At 45.9% G+C, this 20,108-nt stretch overlaps 1 protein-coding gene across 8 annotated transcripts in view; it reads right to left on the reverse strand.

The window, feature by feature from the left end:
* Positions 1–5,661: 5,661 nt before the first annotated feature.
* Positions 5,662–20,108, reverse strand: part of mast1a (microtubule associated serine/threonine kinase 1a) — a 162,523-nt gene continuing 148,076 nt past the window's right edge. For 3 of the 8 annotated variants that reach the window (XM_043694928.2, XM_043694929.2, XM_043694924.2), the window contains 5 exons: positions 16,795–17,024; positions 15,843–15,965; positions 12,475–12,611; positions 11,673–11,863; positions 5,663–10,871 (listed from right to left, as the gene is read on the reverse strand). In XM_043694928.2, coding sequence (XP_043550863.2) covers positions 8,878–10,871; positions 11,673–11,863; positions 12,475–12,611; positions 15,843–15,965; positions 16,795–17,024 — 2,675 coding nt within the window. In that variant the 3' untranslated portion in view covers positions 5,663–8,877. Of the gene's footprint in view, positions 10,872–11,672; positions 11,864–12,474; positions 12,612–15,842; positions 15,966–16,794; positions 17,025–20,108 lie in introns of all 8 variants that reach the window. The other 5 variants (XM_043694931.2, XM_043694927.2, XM_043694930.2 and 2 more) reach the window with 3 other exon arrangements.

Genomic DNA, 20,108 nt, shown 5'->3' on the forward strand with positions numbered 1-20,108 from the left:
CACCATTTTGTTTTCATATAATCCCCTCAGAGTTACCTGCTTTCAATACTTCAGAGCCAATGTCTTGAGGAAGGTTTCCACTGAAACATTAAATTGAAGACTTTCCTTTCTATAGCCTTTTACAACCACTGGACATCTCCAAGGGCATCACAACTAAGGAAGTACGTCAGAAGTGTCAGTCACTGTGGTCATGAGAAATGCAGCAGCCAATTATTCTATCGATCCCTGTAAGATGCTGATCGATCTGCTAAGCATGTCTGTCTGCATTTAATTGAAAAACCTGCCTCTTGTAATTAGATTAAATCAGGTACAAAAGAATAGGAAACTGGGTAAAAGGATATGACACAGTTAAAGCGGTCAAGAAATCTAAGAGTAATGCTTTCACACTAAGATAGACATAGAAATATAAGTTGGCATTTCAGCCTCAAACTCGTCTCTCTTTTTTTAATTTGTTCATGCAATTTGGGCATTGCTGGCTAGGCCAGCAGTTATTATCTCCCTATCATTACCCTCGTACCAACTGGCTTGGCAAACTATTTCTGAATCTGGATTAGTGGTGCTGGAAGAGCACAGCAATTCAGGCAGCAAGATGCTGCCTGAATTGCTGTGCTCTTCCAGCACCACTAATCCAGAATCTGGTTTCCAGCATCTGCAGTCATTGTTTTTACCAAACTATTTCTGAAGCAAGTTAAGGGATAATCGCATTGCTGTGCTCTAGAGTTACATGCAGGCCAGACCAAGCTAGTACAGCAGGTTTCCTTCGCTAAAGAGATGTTAGTGAACCAGGTAGGTTTTTAACACAATTATAGAGTCATACAGCACAGACCCTTCGGTCCAACCAGACCATGCTGACCATAATCCCAAACTAAACTAGTCCCACCTGTTTGCACTTGGCCCATATCCCTCCAAACATTTCTTATTCATGTACTTAGCCAAATGTCTTTTAAACGTTATGTATCTGCATCCACCACTTCCTCTGGAAGTTCATCCCGCACGCAAACAGTGCAAAGAAATTGTCTCTCACGTCTTTTTAAAATCTTTCTTCTCTCACCTTAAAAATATGCCCCTTAGTCTTGAAATCCCCCACCCGAGGGAAAAGACACCTGCCATTCACCTTATCTATACCCCTCATTATTTTATAAACCTCAATGCGGTCACCTCTCAACCTCCTGTGCTCCTGTGAAAAAGTCCCAGCCTATCCAGATAAATCAAACCCTCCATTCCCAGCCAACATCCTGGTGAATCTCTTCTAAACCCTCTCCAGCTTAATAATATCCTTTCTATAAAAAGAGACTAGGTCAAACACAGTACTCCAGAAGAGGCCTCATCAACATCCTGTACAACCTCAACATAAGGTCCCAACTCCTCTACTCAAAGGACTGAGCAATGAAGGCAAGTGTGCTAAACTCCTTAACCATCCTATCTGTATGCGATACAAACTTTAAAGAACCATGTACCTGAACCTCTCGGTCTCTCTGTTCTACAACACTACCCAAGGCCCTACTTTTAACTGTGTGAGTCTTGTCTTTGTTTGTTTTACCAAAATGCAATATCTCGCTTTTATCCAAATTAAACTCCACTTGTCACTCTTCATCCCATTGAGTCCAATGACAATGGTTACATGGATATGATAAGACTAGCCTTTGATTCCAGATCTTTAATGAGTTTAGATTTCACCATGTGCCATATACAGAATATTCACCTTGAACTCCTGATTACTAGTTAGTGATATTACCACTACCACCTCTCCAGAAAATTTGGAATATATGAACCTCTTCTACACGACTGAAGAATTACACAGGTCCCAAAATAAAAATAAAGTGGATAGTTTCTGCTGCAGACAGAAGGAAATTAAATTTGTGACATGACTTATTGGTTTCTGCAGCTTTCATGTTAGTGTCCCTTCCCTCACTTCTCTATCATACAATTCAGTTTTTGCTGCTTTGTTTTTGCTCAGTGTCTGTCCCCTTTGTCTTGTATCGCTCTGGCTCATGTCATTTTCAGAAGCTGATCTGATCACTTTTTAAAACTTTCTTCACGTGCACATTCTCTGCTGTGGTGTGTCACTAACCCTTGTCTTCCTCATCTTTGCCTTCCTCATCTTCCTCATCAGCGCTTACTTGACTAACACATGTCTAGTTGGCAAGAACTGACATGTAATTCCAACAGACAGAGCAACAAACTACCGTCACTTCAGAACCCGCCATCATCAGTCACAGGTACAATTTGTGCCACTGTGACCAGTGTGACTCAGTTGAGGAATTTGCATCTGATTCTAAAGGTCATTCTGCTCAATTAAAGCCCAGCTCCATAATCTGAACAGTCACCCCAATTTCTGAGAAATCTTAATTGATCACTAGAAGCCAAGTTTTCATCTATTTGCAAATGTTGGTGAAAAATCATGTATGGATACAAAGAAATCAGTGGAACTATAAAATCTAACCACTCTCAACTCACTCCAGCCTTTTTGTTAAGGGTTCCTCAGTGAGACTTGAATGACTTTGATTCTGAGTACACATTGTTGTAACTTGAGTATTTGTTTGTTCCTGTCCATTGAGACAGATCCTGCTCAAAATGTTACCCCTTCACAGACGCTGCCAGACCTGTTCAGCTTTTCTAACAACTTCTGTTTTTGTTTCTGATTTCCAGCAGTTCTTTCGCTTTTTGAAATGTTAGCCCTTGTGTTTAAACTCCCCTTTGCTCACTGCCTTCTCCAGAAAGTGTTTTGATTGCCACACCCATTACAATTGTTGTGAGGAGTCTAATTAAAGGTGTTGCAGAATTAAAGGTGCGTGTGAACAATGCTTAACAAAGCAAAAGAAAATCTGAATGATCTCGTGCTCTCTAGATGGAGCAGTCTGTTCTGAATGAAGACTGTTTTTTTAAATCACTTTCTGGATTAGTGGTGCTGTAAGAGCACAGCGGTTCAGGCAGCATCCGAGGAGCAGATTTTACTGCTCCTCGGATGCTGCCTGAACTGCTGTGCTCTTCCAGCACCACTGATCCAGAATCTGGTTTCCAGCATCTGCAGTCATTGTTTTTACCTTTTTAAATCACTGGCAGCATATAGTGGATACCACCTTGAGAGCACTAGGCTTGAGGAGAACAAAGTGCCAATTTGGTGGAAAATATCTAATTGAAACTTTTTTTAAAAAAAGAACCATTTAATTGTTGAAAAATGAACAAGCCTGCCTGTTTAATATTCAAGTGCCTGTTACAGATCGTGTGATGAACAGGTAGATGACAGCAGCAGCTCAGTGGTTAATGATTTGGTATCTTATTGCCATCAAAAATGCTTTAAACTCTGTGTATTAATAATTATCTTCACATCCATTCTTCAGAACATACAGAACTGGACTTCAACTGAATTGGTGGACACCACACTTAAGTATATTTTCAATAACAGCTTTCATTTCTTTAAAATAAAAAGGGACCTTTTGCAAGCCTACAGCATCACAGTTAAACAGTGCAGATATGTTGCACTTACATCCAGGAACGTCATTACAGAAAACATTCTGTTTTTGATCCATATTTATTATCACTTTATAAAATAACACACGAGAAGAAGGAGGAGGAAGAAGAAAGGGAAAATCACACCTTAGCATCACACAGCAATGTTCAGCTTTGCATAGAAGCGTGAAAATTTACACAATACCGATGAGCCTTTCGGGTAGTGAAGAGACTGGGCTGAAACCATAGGCAACAATGGCACATGTTGCAGTGGCTGACACCACACGGCGCCAGGAAGGGATTCTCAGTGCAAATTGGATGCAAGTATTTAACGGGAACCGAGAACATCATTTTCATGATTAATGCACAAACCCACACATCCAAAACCATTGCAGGCAGATTCAAGTTCAGGATGTGGCACAAATACACAAGACAGGGATTGTTTACCAATTTCTATTAAGGTTGAACATCAAATATAATGGAAATGTTCTGCGCGTCAGCAAACCTGTAGGACTGCAAATGGGTGCTGCATGTGGCAGGTACCTCATCCTAAAGCCGGAGGGAGCAAGAGAGCTCCTCTCAGATCAATAGTCAAGCCACATGGACTGCAGTGGTTCAAGAAGGTGGCGCATCACCACCACTGTCTCCAGGACAACTGGGGATGGGCAATAAATTCTGGCCTTACTAATGAGGCCACCCATGACAAGATGGATGAAAGCTCTTTGAAAAAAAGATGGCTCGGAAGAGAAAAATTTAAATGACATCCACCACAGCTTGGTGAGATGTGCACCATCGATCTTGGAAGATTTCGGGTGGGATTTTCTCTGTGATCTCCTGAGACCTTGAGCTGCCATGCTCAAGTGCTCAGTTAAGACCCAGACATTGGGCTCAGCATCCAATGAAGGACAGCAGGTGGAATCTCACAACTGGGGAGGGCCAGTAGCGCCTCTGGCTTGAGAGAAGCCACAGGATCATGGTGTCGGGTAAGTGAAGGAGGAAGCACTTCAAACCCAAAGTTAAAATGGCCTTTGCAGCAGGAGGAGGCAGCCCTTCTACAGAATGGCACGTGGCTGCTTTTGTATCCAGGCACGCAGAGAAAGTCCCTGATGGACATTACCCTACCCTGCTGCTGTGGTCTGCTGTCAGAGGGCCTCTATCACCTACCCCATCCTCCACACACCTCTCTCCTCCCCTCACACAAACATCCCACCTTCACACACCTCTTCTCCACCTTCACACACACACACCCCACCCTCAATCTCTCTTCCATCCTCACACACACCACCCTCACACACCTCTCTTCCACCCTCACACAAACACCCCACCCTCACACACCTCATCTCCACCTTCACACACACAAATCCCACCCTCAATCTCTCCCCCATCCTCACACACACCACCCTCACACACCTCTCCCCCACCCTCATATACACACACATACACACACCACCCTCACACACCTCTCCCCTACCCTTACACACACCACCCTCATACACTTCTCCCCCACCCTCACACACACATATACACACACCACCCTCACACACCTCTCTCCCACCCTCACACAAACACCCCACCCTCACACACCTCTTCGCCACCTTCACACACACACATCCACCCTCAATCTCTCCCCCACCCTCACACACACATCACCCTAACACACCTGGCCCCCACCCTCACACACACATTACCCTCACACACCTCTCCCCACCCTCACACCACCCTCTCACACCTCTCCCCCACCCTCACACACACACCATACCCTCAGACATTTCTCCTCCACCCTCACACAAACCCCACCCTCACAAACACCCCACTCTCACACACCTCTCCCCCACCCTCAACACACATCCCACCCTCACATCTCTCCCCCACCCTCACACACATCCCACCAACATATCTTTCCCCCACCTTCACACACACGCCACTCACACACGTACACCCTCCCCCTCATACATACATCTCTCCCCCACTCTCTCTCACACACATCTATGCCCCACCATCACACACAGACCTTTCTCCCACCCACACACCTCTCGCCAAACTCACACACATTCCCCCACCTTCACACATATGTCTCCCCCACCCCCACCCTCACACACACAAACACACCTTTCCCCCACCCTTACATATACCTCTCCCCACCCTCACACACACACATATACACACATTCCGCGTACCCTCACAAATCTTTCCCTCACCTTCACACACCTCATCCCCACCCTCACACAGACCTCTACCCACCGCCCTCACACGCATGTCCACTTCACCCTCACACACACCTTACCCCCTCCCTCCTTACCCTCACACACAACATTCCAATCACCGGCTTTTAATTGGATCAATTCGCTATCTCATCCCTTTCTGACCCCGCTACCACTCACTCCTGACACGGAACACCCCTCACCTCCACACACACACACATTATCTGGTCGGCATGGATGGGTTGGACCGAAGTGTCTGTTTCCATGCTATACATCTCTATGACTCTATGATTTGGAAAAAGGTATCTGGAGTGGGTTGGAACCAGGGATTTGACACACCCACATTGGTGGCACAGAATTTCATGTTTCTCACCTTCGTTACAGGCCCCTGCTGGTGGGGGCTAAAAATTCTATCCCTTGTCCTTTCTGTTCTGGGCTAACGGCTGGCAGGAGGCTGGCCAGTTCTGCACAGGGAGAGTTATCAAATCATTGGTAGGTGTCAAACTCAGCCACTCTCACCCAAGGAATTCACAAAGTGCCTTTGGAGCAAAACACTGTTCTGAAGCCGTGTGCAGTGAGGAGAGAGACAGAGAGAGAGAGAGAGAGAGAGGGGCAGACAGGAAAGCAGAATGGGAGTGATACCTTAACAGAGGGAATACTCCCTTTGAAAACATGACAAGCTCATGGGGATGGCAGAAAAAGCAAAGATTTTGTCCATGATTTACTGCAGACCTGTGAAGTAATCTATAGAATATTTCACAATGATTCCGAACATATTGTGTGTATACTGCAGATGTGGAAACAAACTGGGTAAAATCATTGACAGTTGAGGAATTGCTGAGATAGGCGCAGTTATTTGAAACTGAACAACACAGGATGGCAGGGTATGGACATCTCGGTGGCTCAGTGGTTAGCACTGTTGCCTCACAGCGTCAGGGACTCTGGTTCGATTCCAGCCTCAGGCGACTGTCTGTGTGGAGCTTGCACATTCTCCCTGTGTCTGCGTGGGTTTCCTCCGGGTGCTCCGGTTTCCTCCCACAATCCAAAGATGTGCAAGTTAGTTAAATTGGCCATGCTAAATTGCCCATTGTGTTCAGGGAGGTGTAGGTTAGGTGCATTAGGGATAAATGCAGAGTAATGGGGAATGATTGGGTGGGATATTCCTCGGAGGGTGGGTGTGGACTTATTGGGTCGAAGGGTCTGTTTGCACACTGTAGGGATTCTATTCAAAAATTTGTCAAATCTGTTCAGACATGTCAGTACACACCTCTAGCCCAGAGGCAGTGACACAGGATGGCTGGGTATTCCCCAAAGTACCAGCCTCAGTTATCCACAGTGTGTAATTAAACCTTGACAAGAAAGCATGCCTTGTCTACAAGTTTGTCATTTATAGTCAATTGGAAGCCTACTCTCCCTAGCTTCACACTGACTCAAAGTTCTTCTGGTCTGGGACATTCCGGCATCCAGACTTCCAATGGATGGACTTCTAACATTTCAGCTGAGTCACAGTTATAAACAACACCATCATCATGGGCATCAGCCAGTCTGTTAGCCAACTGGAATCTCTCAGTGCAAAAAGAGGCCATTTGCCCCACAATGCCCATGTTGGGCTCACTGAAAGAGCTTCGTCCCAGTCACTTTCTCTGTAAGCTTCTCCCTTCAAGTATTTATCCAATTCTCTTTTGAAATACTATTGAACTTTTTTTTAAAAAATGTAGCAATTGGCTGCAACTCATCAAAAGGCACAGTAGAATTTGACTATAACAATTCAACCTTTTGCTACTTGTATTGGCTGCTGTTACAGTGCAACTCAGGTGCACATTAACATTTCATTGAGGTTTGCAGCCATTCTATCATACCAACATTTATATACAAAGTTAGCTCAATGTTCGGTCCAGTGACAGGAATACATTGTAAAGAGCAATTCATCAGTGAGATGTAACCAAGAAGGTGCTTAGAAAGACTGAGGATTGGTCTTGTACCCCAGGCCTAGTATCATTCCCACTACATCTGACTGGACCAGTTTTATGTGGTCTGTTTGAATGGCTGTTCTCCTGATAACATTTCAAAGTGACATAATGGAAGGTAGATTGCACTGCACCAACAGGCAATAAAGCTCATACCACAGGACACTAACCCGTAATACCATCAGAAACCCTTCACACCTAACAAACAACAAGATGGCAGCTGAATAGCAGTTAAATGCTTCAAGAACTAATGTGGTAAACTGCACCTGACCTGCCTCCATCTTTACACTGATATCAAGAGCTGGTGCCATGCAGATTCTTGGCAAACTGAATATTTTTATGATGAAGGCCAGTTGTCACCAGTCTGAGCTAGCTAAAGAGAACATGGTACTGGCATGTCAACTGAGAGGTTGGGCCAAAGTGCAACAATTTCATTCAGGATCTGAAAGTCTGATAGCTCTGGGAGTTGCTACAAATAACTATCTCTTTGCATCTGAAATGCAGAGTGTAATTTCACAAAAAGCCTAGTCCTGGGCAAAGGAAACACTTCACTTTTGTTAAAGGGACTGTTTGCTACATATTGCAGAGCCCTCGTCATCTGATTGGAATAATAATCTGAATCAATGCCTCTAGTTTTGAACAGTCAACAAGTCAGGCAACAAAAATAGCCTCAAAACCAGGCCATAGTACAGCTATAGTGTATGAACACAAACATTCCATGTTGGAATGGAGGGCAAGAACTGTTTAAAGCACATTAACTCTCCTACACTACAGCCAATAACAGATGCATGGGTCCCTGTAATAACACGTGCAGCGCCGATTCTGAAATAATTCAGAATATTTTCTAAAATTGCAAGGTGTTGGTAAGGGTTAATGCTAATCTGCAGCCAACTTACATAACTTCAATAATTTACTAACCTTTTTTGACAAGAGCACTTCAGAATATTTAACTATGTGACATGACCACATGTAGAAGCAGTTTAAGCGTGTAATGCACTTAACCAGTATATTTTATACATAAACATGCAATCACATGATGCCGAAACACTATCATTTTTAAATTTTTCACATTCTTTTGAAATATTTAAACCTCTGTAATTTTGTTTGCAACTTAACAAGCACCTTGGCAATCAGAATCTGAGGTTTTAGTATTTTGTTTTCCTCAGTTGCATGGTTTGATTCTTGCGTCACGAACAGTCTGATTTATAATTCGCTTCGCTTGCCGTTTCATTTGCAGGTCTTCCAACTCCGAGCCCCTGCTAAAGTGTCTGACGGCTTATCTCTTTCTTTTCATGAACAGCCACACTGCCTATGTCTTGTGAGGTTGCCATGGATACTGGCTTAGTGACTGGTCCTAACAGGGCTGTGGCGATGCCTTGTTGGTCAGCAAGTGTCTTTGCGTTGTCCCCTGCCTTCCGTCTTTCTGCTGCAGCAGCTGGCACCACAGGGATGGCCATTTTCACAGGCCCAAGTACACTCTTTGCCACAGAGGCCAAATGGTTGACAAAACCCGGTTTGTCTGAGCATGACGACACCACCGCTGGGGAACCTGGCCCAGCCTCGCATGGTGTAGGGGCGGGTGGCTTCTTTATTTTAGTCTCCGGGGCCCCTTTACTCACTAAAGGTGCCTCACATGCTCCTTTGTAACAGTTAACTGGGGCACTTCTATCTCCGGCGTCGGGTCTTTTGGCTGGTTGCAGGAGGCTTTCCTGAGGCAAAATCTCATGACTGTAGACCTTTTTCTCCTCAATCTTGCATGGGTCTTCAACGTTATCTTTGGTCTCACAAGCCATGCTCTTCTTGTGGGCATCTTTTCCATCACTGCTTCCCGCAGGCTTTGTGGCCTCCAGCTTGGCAGGAATTTCCAGTGCTTTGCCCTTTTCCTCAGAGGCTGGCTGGGAACCAGCTGCTGGAGATACATCTTTTGGCTCTGCCCTCTGATTTGGCAATGTCACGGTGCCGTGGTCTGGCATTAGTTTGCAGGCACCATCCTGGTTCTGGGAGCCAGGTCCTAATGGTTCAGTTTGCACTCCTTGGTGTCTCCTTTTCGCAGGATCAATGGACCGCGTCTTCTTGGGTTCCTTGGGCTGATTTTTCTCTGAAGGTTCCAAGACGCAGTTTATTTGGATTGGCTGTGTAACATTGACATTAAGGCTGGTCACTACTGGTGCTGGAGACATTTTCGATTCGGAAGGCGTTGGCAAAGTATCAGGTCTGGGGATCAGTGATAATTCAGAACTCTTGTCCATGCGTGATGTTGAAGCAGAGGATGGAGATGTACCATTCTTTCCTCTCGTGGTACTAAATGGTGTGTCCTTATCTAAGCTTTGATCAGATTTTTTGGCTGCTGCTGTGTTGGAAGATGGATCAGAATTCTGCGCTTTTGAAGCAATAGTCTTTCCATTTGATTCCTTCACTGAAGATGAAGAAGAACCACTAATCCCCTGGTCTTCAGCCAAATGTTTGGTCACGTCTTTAATCCCACTGGAGCTGCTGTGAGAGCTAAATGTGGAACATGTTCTTGTTACGCCATCATGATTTACGTTGACCCCTCCAACTGGAATCTCCTCATGATCATTGATTTTAACCTCTAGTTCCTGCACGGGGTCAAGTCCTTCCCCCCTTTCTTGCCTGATTGTGGAGAATATGTCTCTATCAATCAACGGAGACTCCTGCCTGCCCAGTTTCCTGACAGCCATCTGTCGGAAAGGCCCCACTTCACTGCTGTCACTCTTTGATCCCAGGACTTCTCCCTCCGACTCCATCAGGCTCTGCAGACTGGTGTCACTGTGCAGGCCTTCCTTCCGGAATTCCGAGTGGGATGCCTCGAGGCTGTGCTTGCGGATTGCGAGTTTCTTCTCGGACGAGAGCGGGATGGACAGCTTCTCCGCCGACTGCACCCTCTTGAGAAGCGGGGACCTGGGGGGCTCTGCGCTCTTGGGCCGCGGTCTCACCACCGGGGGCGACGAGTGTAACTTAATGTGGAAGGTCTGCGTGGTGTTGGAGCTGCCCACCGTGTGGGCGGGCAGTGGGAAGGAAGGGTGCTGTGGGGACGGGTGGGTGGGCGACGGAGTGTGAGCGAGAGGGGACAGCGGGATGTTCCCCGCTGACTTGCACCGCGCTGATCTGTACTGGCGTTGGAGCTTCGGGGACAAGCCGTGAAGGCTGCTGGGCCGGATGTGGTGTGGGGTGGCCGGGGAATTTGGAACACTTGAACCTGGGGAGCTACTCTGAGATGAGTTTCCCCCTCCACCTGCGGGGAGGACAGAAATTGTATTAAACTCACAATATGTGCATGCACGTTTGAAATTCATTGATTCTTACCACAGCTTAACGAGAAAGTACAATGATGTGCTAGGGAGAAAGGAAAAAAAGAAATGAAAGGGTGAGATAAAGTGGAAGAAGGCTGTTCATAAACAGGCCAGCATGGACCAGTTGGGCCGAATAGCCTGATACTGTATTTAGGATGTAAGCATTACCGGGGTCTGGCAGCAGCGGGAATGCAGTGGTATTATCACTGGACTGTTCGTCCAGAGACCACGTAATGTTCTGGGGGCCTAGGTTCAATTCCCAACCAGAGCAGGTTATGGAAGCTGAATTCAATAAATATTTGAAACTACGATTCTAATGATGACCATTGTTGGGAAAAGATCCATCTGGTTCACTAATGTCCTTTCGGGAAGGAAACTGCCATCCTTCCCTGGTCTACATGTGAGTCCAGACCCACAGCAATGTGGTTGACTCTTAACTGACCTTTGCTGCCTTGCCAGTGACCCCCTCATCCTGTGAATGAGTTTTAAAATACCATTTTCAGTTTCCCACTATCCTCCCCCTGCAAGCTCCTCATCACGCAGCCTTGCTCCAGATATCAGCCCTGCTCATGAGGAATGCCGCCGAAAACCAGCTCTTCAAAACTCAAGACCTTAAGCTGTGGGTTCTCAAAACTTGCAAAAATGGAGAACAGTTTTGTAGATTTTTTCTTCAGCTTAGAGAAAAAGAAATTTCATTGCACTGTCACCCACGAGCAGAATTCACTAAGCCAAGCAGTAAGTACCTAAATAGCCAGAGTCTGGCGTGGGTCTGTAGCTCTGTGTAGGTGAGCGGGCAGAAAGACTGTGGGTGGGCGAACCGGGTAAACTGTCGCTGGATGAGAGTGAGCGGTTCAGGGAGGAGAGACTGCGGCTCGTGTGCAGCAGGTTAGACTGTTTCGTTATCTTTCGAAGCAAAGAGCTTCGCTTCTTACTGCTTGAGAGGAGTGGGGAGGAAGAAAGAGAGTTTGAATTAGTTGGCGAGTCATTCATCCACAAAGAACCCTCCCACTGAATTACAGTATGGAGCAGTCAACAGTAATAACAGGCAAAAGCAGGATTACAAAGGGTAGGCAGCATATTGATCATCATGGTCCTTACACCTTTGACCCTTTGAGAGCACATCACAAAGGATGGTGTTGAAGGAAATGCAACTCAGCATTGTTTTGCTCGCTGAACAAAAGTCGCTGCTTATCAGGTTAATTCATTATTTGAGATATTTCTAATGCCATAGGCTGCTACAGTAATGGAAGGTTTGCCATTTATTGAATTTCAGGTTCTGATCTGATCAAGACTAATGTAATAACAACTCAAAAGCATGGAAAGCCAGCGAGAGTCATCTTCGGTTAATAGACAAAATAGCACAGGGTTTTAAATGCTCTCAAAAGAGAACAGTTTTGTACATTCCTTTTCACCTTAAAGAACAGCAATTGAATTGCCCAATTTATTTCACTCTAAGTGCATTAGTATTGAGGTACACTCTTAAGACTGTTCTAATGTGTGTGATGGAGAGGAATCCTACATTTCAGAATTAATTTGTCTCCTTACCTCTCTTGCCCTTCCTTCCCTGTGCTTTTCTTATTCCTCCTGGCCATTTTGGCTTTGTAGCTGGATCTCCGGGCTGGACCAATCTTAATGGATGTGTTCTCAAACGGTGTTGTTGTTACAGTCACTTTGTTTCCACTCTGTAAAGAGAACAGGTTGAGTTCAAAGCAAGAACTAGTGCTTCAGTGTTAAATCTCTGACAATTCTTCAAACTTATTTTTACTTACTGGACAAAGACGAAACCTTAAGAAGTTGAAATTCCACCCAGCTCCCCGGGTTCTGAAGTTTCTCAATGGATTTGGAGAGCGGGGCAACGGTTTTGAAGGCAAAATTGACAGCTGGCCAGTTGGGGCAAGACTGTGATAGTTTTCCCAACCCAGTGAAATGGTGTCATCCAGTAGGGTGTGGCAGAGTTGTCTAAGGCTAAACAGTCTGGAAGCAGGCCATTTGACCCAAACAGTCCTCACCAACCCTCCGAACAGCATCTCACCCTGACCTAGCCCCCTCTACCCCATCCCTGTAACCCTGTATTTCCCATGGCTAACCCACCTATCCTACACACTATGTGCAATTTAGCATGGCCAATCCACCCTAACATGCACATCACAGGAAGAAACTGGAGCACCCAGAGGAAACTCACACAGACAGTGGGAGGATGTGCTCACTCCACACAGATAGTCTCCCGAGGGTGGAATTGAACCCAGGTCCCTGGCGCTGGGAGGCAACAGTGCTAACCACCCTGCAAAATGAAGGAATATGTAATGATATTGTGTTAATTAAGGATTAATTGGGTGAGCATTTGACTGGGTGCACATATATACCTGTACTTATATAGAGAGAATTGTTGTGATGCAATGATAGTGTTCATAATTCTAGGCCAGAAGGCCTGCATTCAAGTTCTCCCTACTCCAGAGGTATGTAATGACATCACTGAACTGGTTGATTTTAAAAAAATATATAATAGGGAAGAATTAATCCATGCCATTTTGTAAACTGAAAATAAAATCAACTAGAAAAATGTACTCTAATTAACTCATAACGTTCATATTTAATATGAAATTATCCTGCTCCCAGACCATTGCCCGTGTAAGTGTCCTTAATGGGGTTTTCCAGGGGAGCCCTGGGTGTCACTTCCTGTCCACATGGCAAGGATCAGAAAACTCATTGTGTGGGATTTCAAAGATGTAATCCCATATTCAATCAATGTGCAGTGAATAAATCTGCAATCCTGAATGAGATATATCCCAGGCTGGGGGTTTGCAAGAGAGGAAATATCAGAGCTTCTGGCAGTAATTTTCAAACCCTCTCTGACCACAGGTGAGGTGCCAGAGGACTGAAAGAAGGATAGACCAGGAAATTACAGATCAGTCAGGCTAACCTTGGTGGTGGGAAAGTTATTAGAAAGATTTCTGAGGGACAGAGTATATCTGTATTTGGTAATGATTTGGAGATGCCGGTGTTGGACTGGGGTGTACAAAGTTAAAAATCACACAACACCAGGTTATAGTCCAACAGGTTTAATTGGAAGCACACTAGCTTTCGGAGCGACACTCCTTCATCAGGTGATTGTCACTAGCTCCGAAAGCTAGTGTGCTTCCAATTAAACCTGTTGGACTATAACCTGGTGTTATGTGATTTTTTACTTTGTATTTGGTAAGACATGGATTGATCCAGGATAGTCAGCATGGATTTGTTAAGGGAGAGTCACGTTTGCCAAATTCGATCGAACTTTTTAAGGAAGTAACCAGGAGTTTTGATGAGGGTAATGCATTTGATGGGATTACATGGACTTCAGCAAAGCTTTTAATAAGAACCCTCATGACTTCACGATAAGATTTCAAGACATTAAGAGCTCATGGGATCCAAGGGATTGTGGCTCATTTAATTCAAAATATTTACTGAGAAGCAGGAAGTAGAGGGATGTTTCTGTAACAGTATCTGTCTCAGTGGGTTTGTCAGGACTTAGGGCTGGGGCCCTTATTATTTGTGGTGTATGTTAATGATCTGGACATAATTATAATGAGTATGATCAAGAGGTTCATGGATGACACAGAGAATAGTGTAAACTGCAGGAGAATATCAACCACTGATCAGCTGGGCACACCAGTGGCAAATAGAAATCAACACAGAGAAATGGGAGACAATACATTTGGGAGGGCTAACAAGGCAGGGGATTACACTCTGGGTGGCAGGACCCTGGAAAATACTTTGAAGGTCAGAGGGACCTTTGTGCATGTATCTGCAGATCCCTACAGGGAGTTGACATGGACATGATGTGTTGAACAGCCTCCTTCTGTGCTGTAAGCATCTACAAAGAGGATACAAAAGATTGCACAGCACATTTCTGAAGGAGAGCAAGTCGTAACTCCTTGTGTCCTGGACAATTTTTATCCCTCAATCTACATCAAAAAAGCTGATTACCTGGCCATTATAGCATTGCTATTTATATTTCAAAGGTACTTCATTGACTGTAAATTGCTTTGTGATTTCCTAAGGTTGCTATATCAATGTAAGTGTTTGTGTTCCTTTCTCTATTTAAGATGTCAGATTTTGGTCTCCTCTCACACGTTGAAACATGACATCTACCCTCTTGAATCATTCCAACAGTCCTGTCAAACAGATTAACAGACCAAATGGAGATGTAATCAAATAATGGTTTCAGGCATGAATCTGCATGTACACACATTGTTACATAATCACACATGCACACACTGACTGACACACACACACACACAGACATGTGAACAATATAATAATATAATGGCTGATGTGGCTTTCCTGTCTATCTTCCTATACCCCTCGACTCCCTTGTCACATCTCTATAACTCAGCTTCGAATATATTGTGGCTCAGCCTTCACTGCTTGCTCAGGAAAGGAATTCCAAACTCTAAAACTGACATGCTGACAGATAAACTTCCTCTTCAATCCCATCTTAGCTGAGAAATGCACTGTTTGATAATGGCACCCTCAGTTCAGGATTCTACAATGAGGGGAAACACGGTCTCAGCATTTAGCCACTAGAGTTGTCCTTTCAAAATTTCCCATGAAACCCCTATTTGTTCCCTCAGAATCTGTTTCAGTAAGGTCATCTTGCTTTCTTCTAAACCGCAAGGAGTATAGGCCCAACCTGCTCAAACTTTTCTTGTGATTAGAATAATCCTGACAGAGTTACACAGATGTTAATAGTTGAGTACTTTGTCCGAAGTCACACGACACCAGGTTATGTTTGAAATCACAAGCTTTCGGAGTGCTGCCCCTTCATCAGGTGAAGTTGGACAATAACCTGGTGTCATGTGACATCTGACCCCTTGTCCACTCCAATCCAACACCGGCACCTCCACACTGTTGTGTGCGTTATCACAGCAAGTTACCTTCAGTATAAGTTCCACAACTTCTGTGTGGACGAGTCCATGGACAGGTTCCCCATTCACATGAGTTATAAGGTCACCAGCACAAAGTCCAGCTTCGTGCGAAGGTCCTCCATCTTCTACATGCTGCAATGTAGAGAAGAGATGGATTAAATTGCACACCACTCACAAATGGTCCACAGCAACCCACTGAGCTGCTTTGCTTTTGGTGGTTCAGACTCTGAAGGTGCATAATGGATGTTTGAGTGTGATACATTGTGCTGACACAGTGGGTTTTGCAGGGTCAGGCAAGGCTCAGTTCATAGAATCACAGGCCGCAGAAGGGAGTCATTTGTCCCATTAAACAAAAGCAAAGTTTGGTGGGTGCTGGAGATCATTTACCCATCATGTTTTTGGTGGAACAATTCAATTATTTCCATTGTCCTGCCCTTCACCACAGCCCTGCAGCTCTGACATTGAATATGGGAACAGCATTCAAACAGAGTCCCGTCCCATTTCATCCACCCCATTTCAACCTTTGAGCAAGTCTTTCTATCCCTTTTTCTCACCTACTCATCCAGTTAACCATGGGCTTGTGGGACTCTGGGTAGCATCCCTGCCTCTGAACCAGAAACTTGGTTCTTCAGGCCTTTAGAACCAAGGAAGGTGCATTCATAATGAGCCAAACAGACTGTGTATTGGCTGCAAATCCTTCCAACACACTAATGGCAGGTGATAAGAGTGGAAGAGGTTCCTAGAACCTGTCTATGGTCACTATCCATAGATCCAGGTTGTAATAGCTACATAAAAGTGCAGGTAGCTGCAGCAATTTGGATTCCCCACATGAAATGTAACAGGCAACTACTGCCTGATCAGTTGCCTATTGAAAGCATCTTGCCTCAACCAATCCCTGTGGTAGCAATAGACTGGGTGATGGTGAACGATGGTGTTTCTTGGCCTGTCCAATGGGACTTACCCAGACCATGTGTTGGACACTGTACACGTCACTGTCTCCCATGTAAACACGGATGGCACGAAGCGTGAAGCCATATTTCTTTCCCGAACGGTGAATGGTGATTGGGGATCTGAGACTCGTCACTGCCGGTGAGAAGTCCCGGCTGGGTGAGGAGTCCCGTGATGAAGGATTAGATGACAGCGATCGTGGTGACATAGGGCTGGCGAGAGGTGAACTGCTGTGTTGATCTACTGCAGACACAAAGGAGAGGTAGAGTGGGATTGACTGAGTGGCATAAACGAGCTGTGCTAATATCGAGCATGTCACTGGAATACCCTCACAACCGTGAGCCATACGGCAAACTGGATTAACCAGGCGCCATTTCAACAGCAACAATGTGCATTTATAACCTTTAACTTAATTAAACACCCCCAAGGCACATCACAGGAAAGTTAATGCAGAAGCTGAAAACTGCAAAATGGCCTGGGATACCACTCCACTGACTGCCTGGCCACCACATTTGACACTTCTATGAGTCTGGACAGTTGGCAGGCTGTGGATGCCATCACACTTAAGCAGATACAACAGTCACTTGGCTCTCAGACCAGTGGTCGGTCAATGACGAGCTGTGGGAGGGAACCAACCCTGGTGTTAACCCAATGGTAGGAAAGCTATTTGGAGCACCTCTGCAATGCACAGATTAGCTGTATCCTGCTTAATCTCACCAACTCTTCAGGAAACACGGGAATAGGTTTCACATTCGACCTAATATTATTCCACATTAATTTCTCAGCAAAGATCACGGCACTAAATTAAATTTTAAATAACGAATTAAGCACTGATTAGTTCCACTTTCTGACTGGTATCCAACTATTTAAAGCAGATGAAATCTGAAACATTTACTTATCCCAACCCACGGTGGTGCAAATATAACCCAGAAGGTTTGCCCAGGCTTGGAAAGATTCCTAATACATTCGGAAGACTTCTTTATCAAATCAATGAATCTCTACTTTGTGGAAGCAGGCTATTCAGCCCATCAAGTCCACATCAACTCTCCGAAGAGCATTCCACCCAGACCCATTTCCCACCCCATCCCCGAAACCCTGTTCTACAGGAAATTTAGCACGGCCAAGCCACCTAACCTGTATATCTTTGTGCTGAGGGAGGAAACCGGAGTGCCCGGAGGAAACCCACGGTTCATAGAGCTCATGTCATGGTGGGGCAAGGCTTAACTCTTCTTTTTCCCCCAAACTCCTTCATGGGATACGGGCATCAGATTTGTCGTCCACCCCCTAAATGCTACAACTGAGTAGCTTGCTCAGCCATTTCAGAAGTCTATTAAGAGTCAGCCACATTGATCTGCATTTGAAGTCACATGTAGGCCAGAGCAGGTAAGGATGGCAGATTTCCTTTCCCAAAGTGGACCAGATGAGTTTTAAACACCAATTTCATGGTCACCATTCCAGAACTCAAATTAATGAATTGAACACAAATTCCACCAGCTACCAAGGTGAGATTTCAACCTATGTCGCCCAGCGCATTTAGGCTGGTTCTGGAGATTACTAAGGTAAAAACAATGACTGCAGAACTGGAAACCAGATTCTGGATCAGTGGTGCTGGAAGAGCACAGCAATTCAGGCAGCATCCGACAAGCAGCAAAATCGACGTTTCGGGCAAAAGCCCTTCATCAGGAATAAAGGCAGAGAGCCTGAAGCGTGGAGAGATAAGCTGGAGGAGGGTGGGGGTGGGGAGAAAGTAGCATAGAGTACAATAGGTGAGTGGGGGAGGAGATGAAGGTGATAGGTCAGGGAGGAGAGGGTGGAGTGGATAGGTGGAAAAGGAGCTAGGCAGGTTGGACAAGTCCGGACAAGTCAAGGGGACAGTGCGGAGCTGGAAGTTTGAAACTAGGATGAGGTGGGGGAAGGGGAAATGAGGAAGCTGTTGAAGTCCACATTGATGCCCTGGGGTTGAAGTGTTCCGAGGCGGAAGATGAGGCGTTCTTCCTCCAGGCGTCTGGTGGTGAGGGAGCGGCGGTGAAGGAGGCCCAGGACCTCCATGTCCTCAGCAGAGTGGGAGGGGGAGTTGAAATGTTGGGCCACGGGGCGATGTGGTTGATTGGTGAGGGTGTCTCGGAGATGTTCCCTAAAGCGCTCTGTTAGGAGGCGCCCAGTCTCCCCAATGTATAGGAGACCGCATCGGGAGCAACGGATACAGTAAATGATATTAGTGGATGTGCAGGTAGAACTTTGATGTATGTGGAAGGCTCCTTTAGGGCCTTGGATAGAGGTGAGGGAGGAGGTGTGGGCACAGGTTTTACAGTTCCTGCGGTGGCAGGGGAAAGTGCCAGAATGGGAGGGTGAGTCATAGGGGGGTGTGGACCTGACCAGGTAGTCACGGAGGGAACGGTCTTTGCGGAAGGCGGAAAGGGGTGGGGAGGGAAATATATCCCTGGTAGTGAGGTCTTTTTGGAGGTGGCGGAAATGTCGGCGGATGATTTGGTTTATGCGCAGGTTTGTAGGGTGGAAGGTGAGCACCAGGGGCGTTCTGTCCTTAAATTTACCCTACCCTGACCTTAAATTTACCTGGACCATCTCTGACACCTCCCTCCCCTTCCTGGACCTCTCCATCTCCATTAGTGACGACCGACTTGACACTGACTTTTTTTACAAACCCACCGACTCCCACAGCTACCTGGATTACACCTCTTCCCACCCTATCTCTTGCAAAAATGCCATCCCGTATTCCCAATTCCTCCGCCTCCGCCGTATCTGCTCCCAGGAGGTCCAGTTCCACCATAGAACACACCAGATGGCCTCCTTGTTTAGAGATCGCAATTTCCCTTCCCACGTGGTTAAAGATGCCCTCCAACGCATCTCGTCCACATCCGGCACCTCCGCCCTCAGACCCCACCCCTCCAACCGTAACAAGGACAGAACGCCCCTGGTGCTCACCTTCCACCCTACAAACCTCCGCATAAACCAAATCATCCGCCGACATTTCCGCCACCTCCAAAAAGACCCACCACCAGGAATATATTTCCCTCCCCACCCCTTTCTGCCTTCCGCAAAGACCGTTCCCTCCGTGACTACCTGGTCAGGTCCACACCACCCTATGACTCACCCTCACATCCGGGAACTTTCCCCTGCCACCGCAGGAACTGTAAAACCTGTGCCCACACCTCCTCCCTCACCTCTATCCACGGCCCTAAAGGAGCCTTCCACATCCATCAAAGTTTTACCTGCACATCCACTAATATCATTTATTGTATCCGTTGCTCCCGATGCGGTCTCCTCTACATTGGGGAGACTGGGCACCTCCTAGCAGAGCACTTTAGG

The sequence above is a fragment of the Chiloscyllium plagiosum genome, unplaced genomic scaffold, assembly GCF_037043375.1.
Source record: "Chiloscyllium plagiosum isolate Xiang-an unplaced genomic scaffold, Cpla_swu_hap1 HiC_scaffold_45, whole genome shotgun sequence".
Classification (NCBI taxonomy): domain Eukaryota; kingdom Metazoa; phylum Chordata; class Chondrichthyes; order Orectolobiformes; family Hemiscylliidae; genus Chiloscyllium; species Chiloscyllium plagiosum.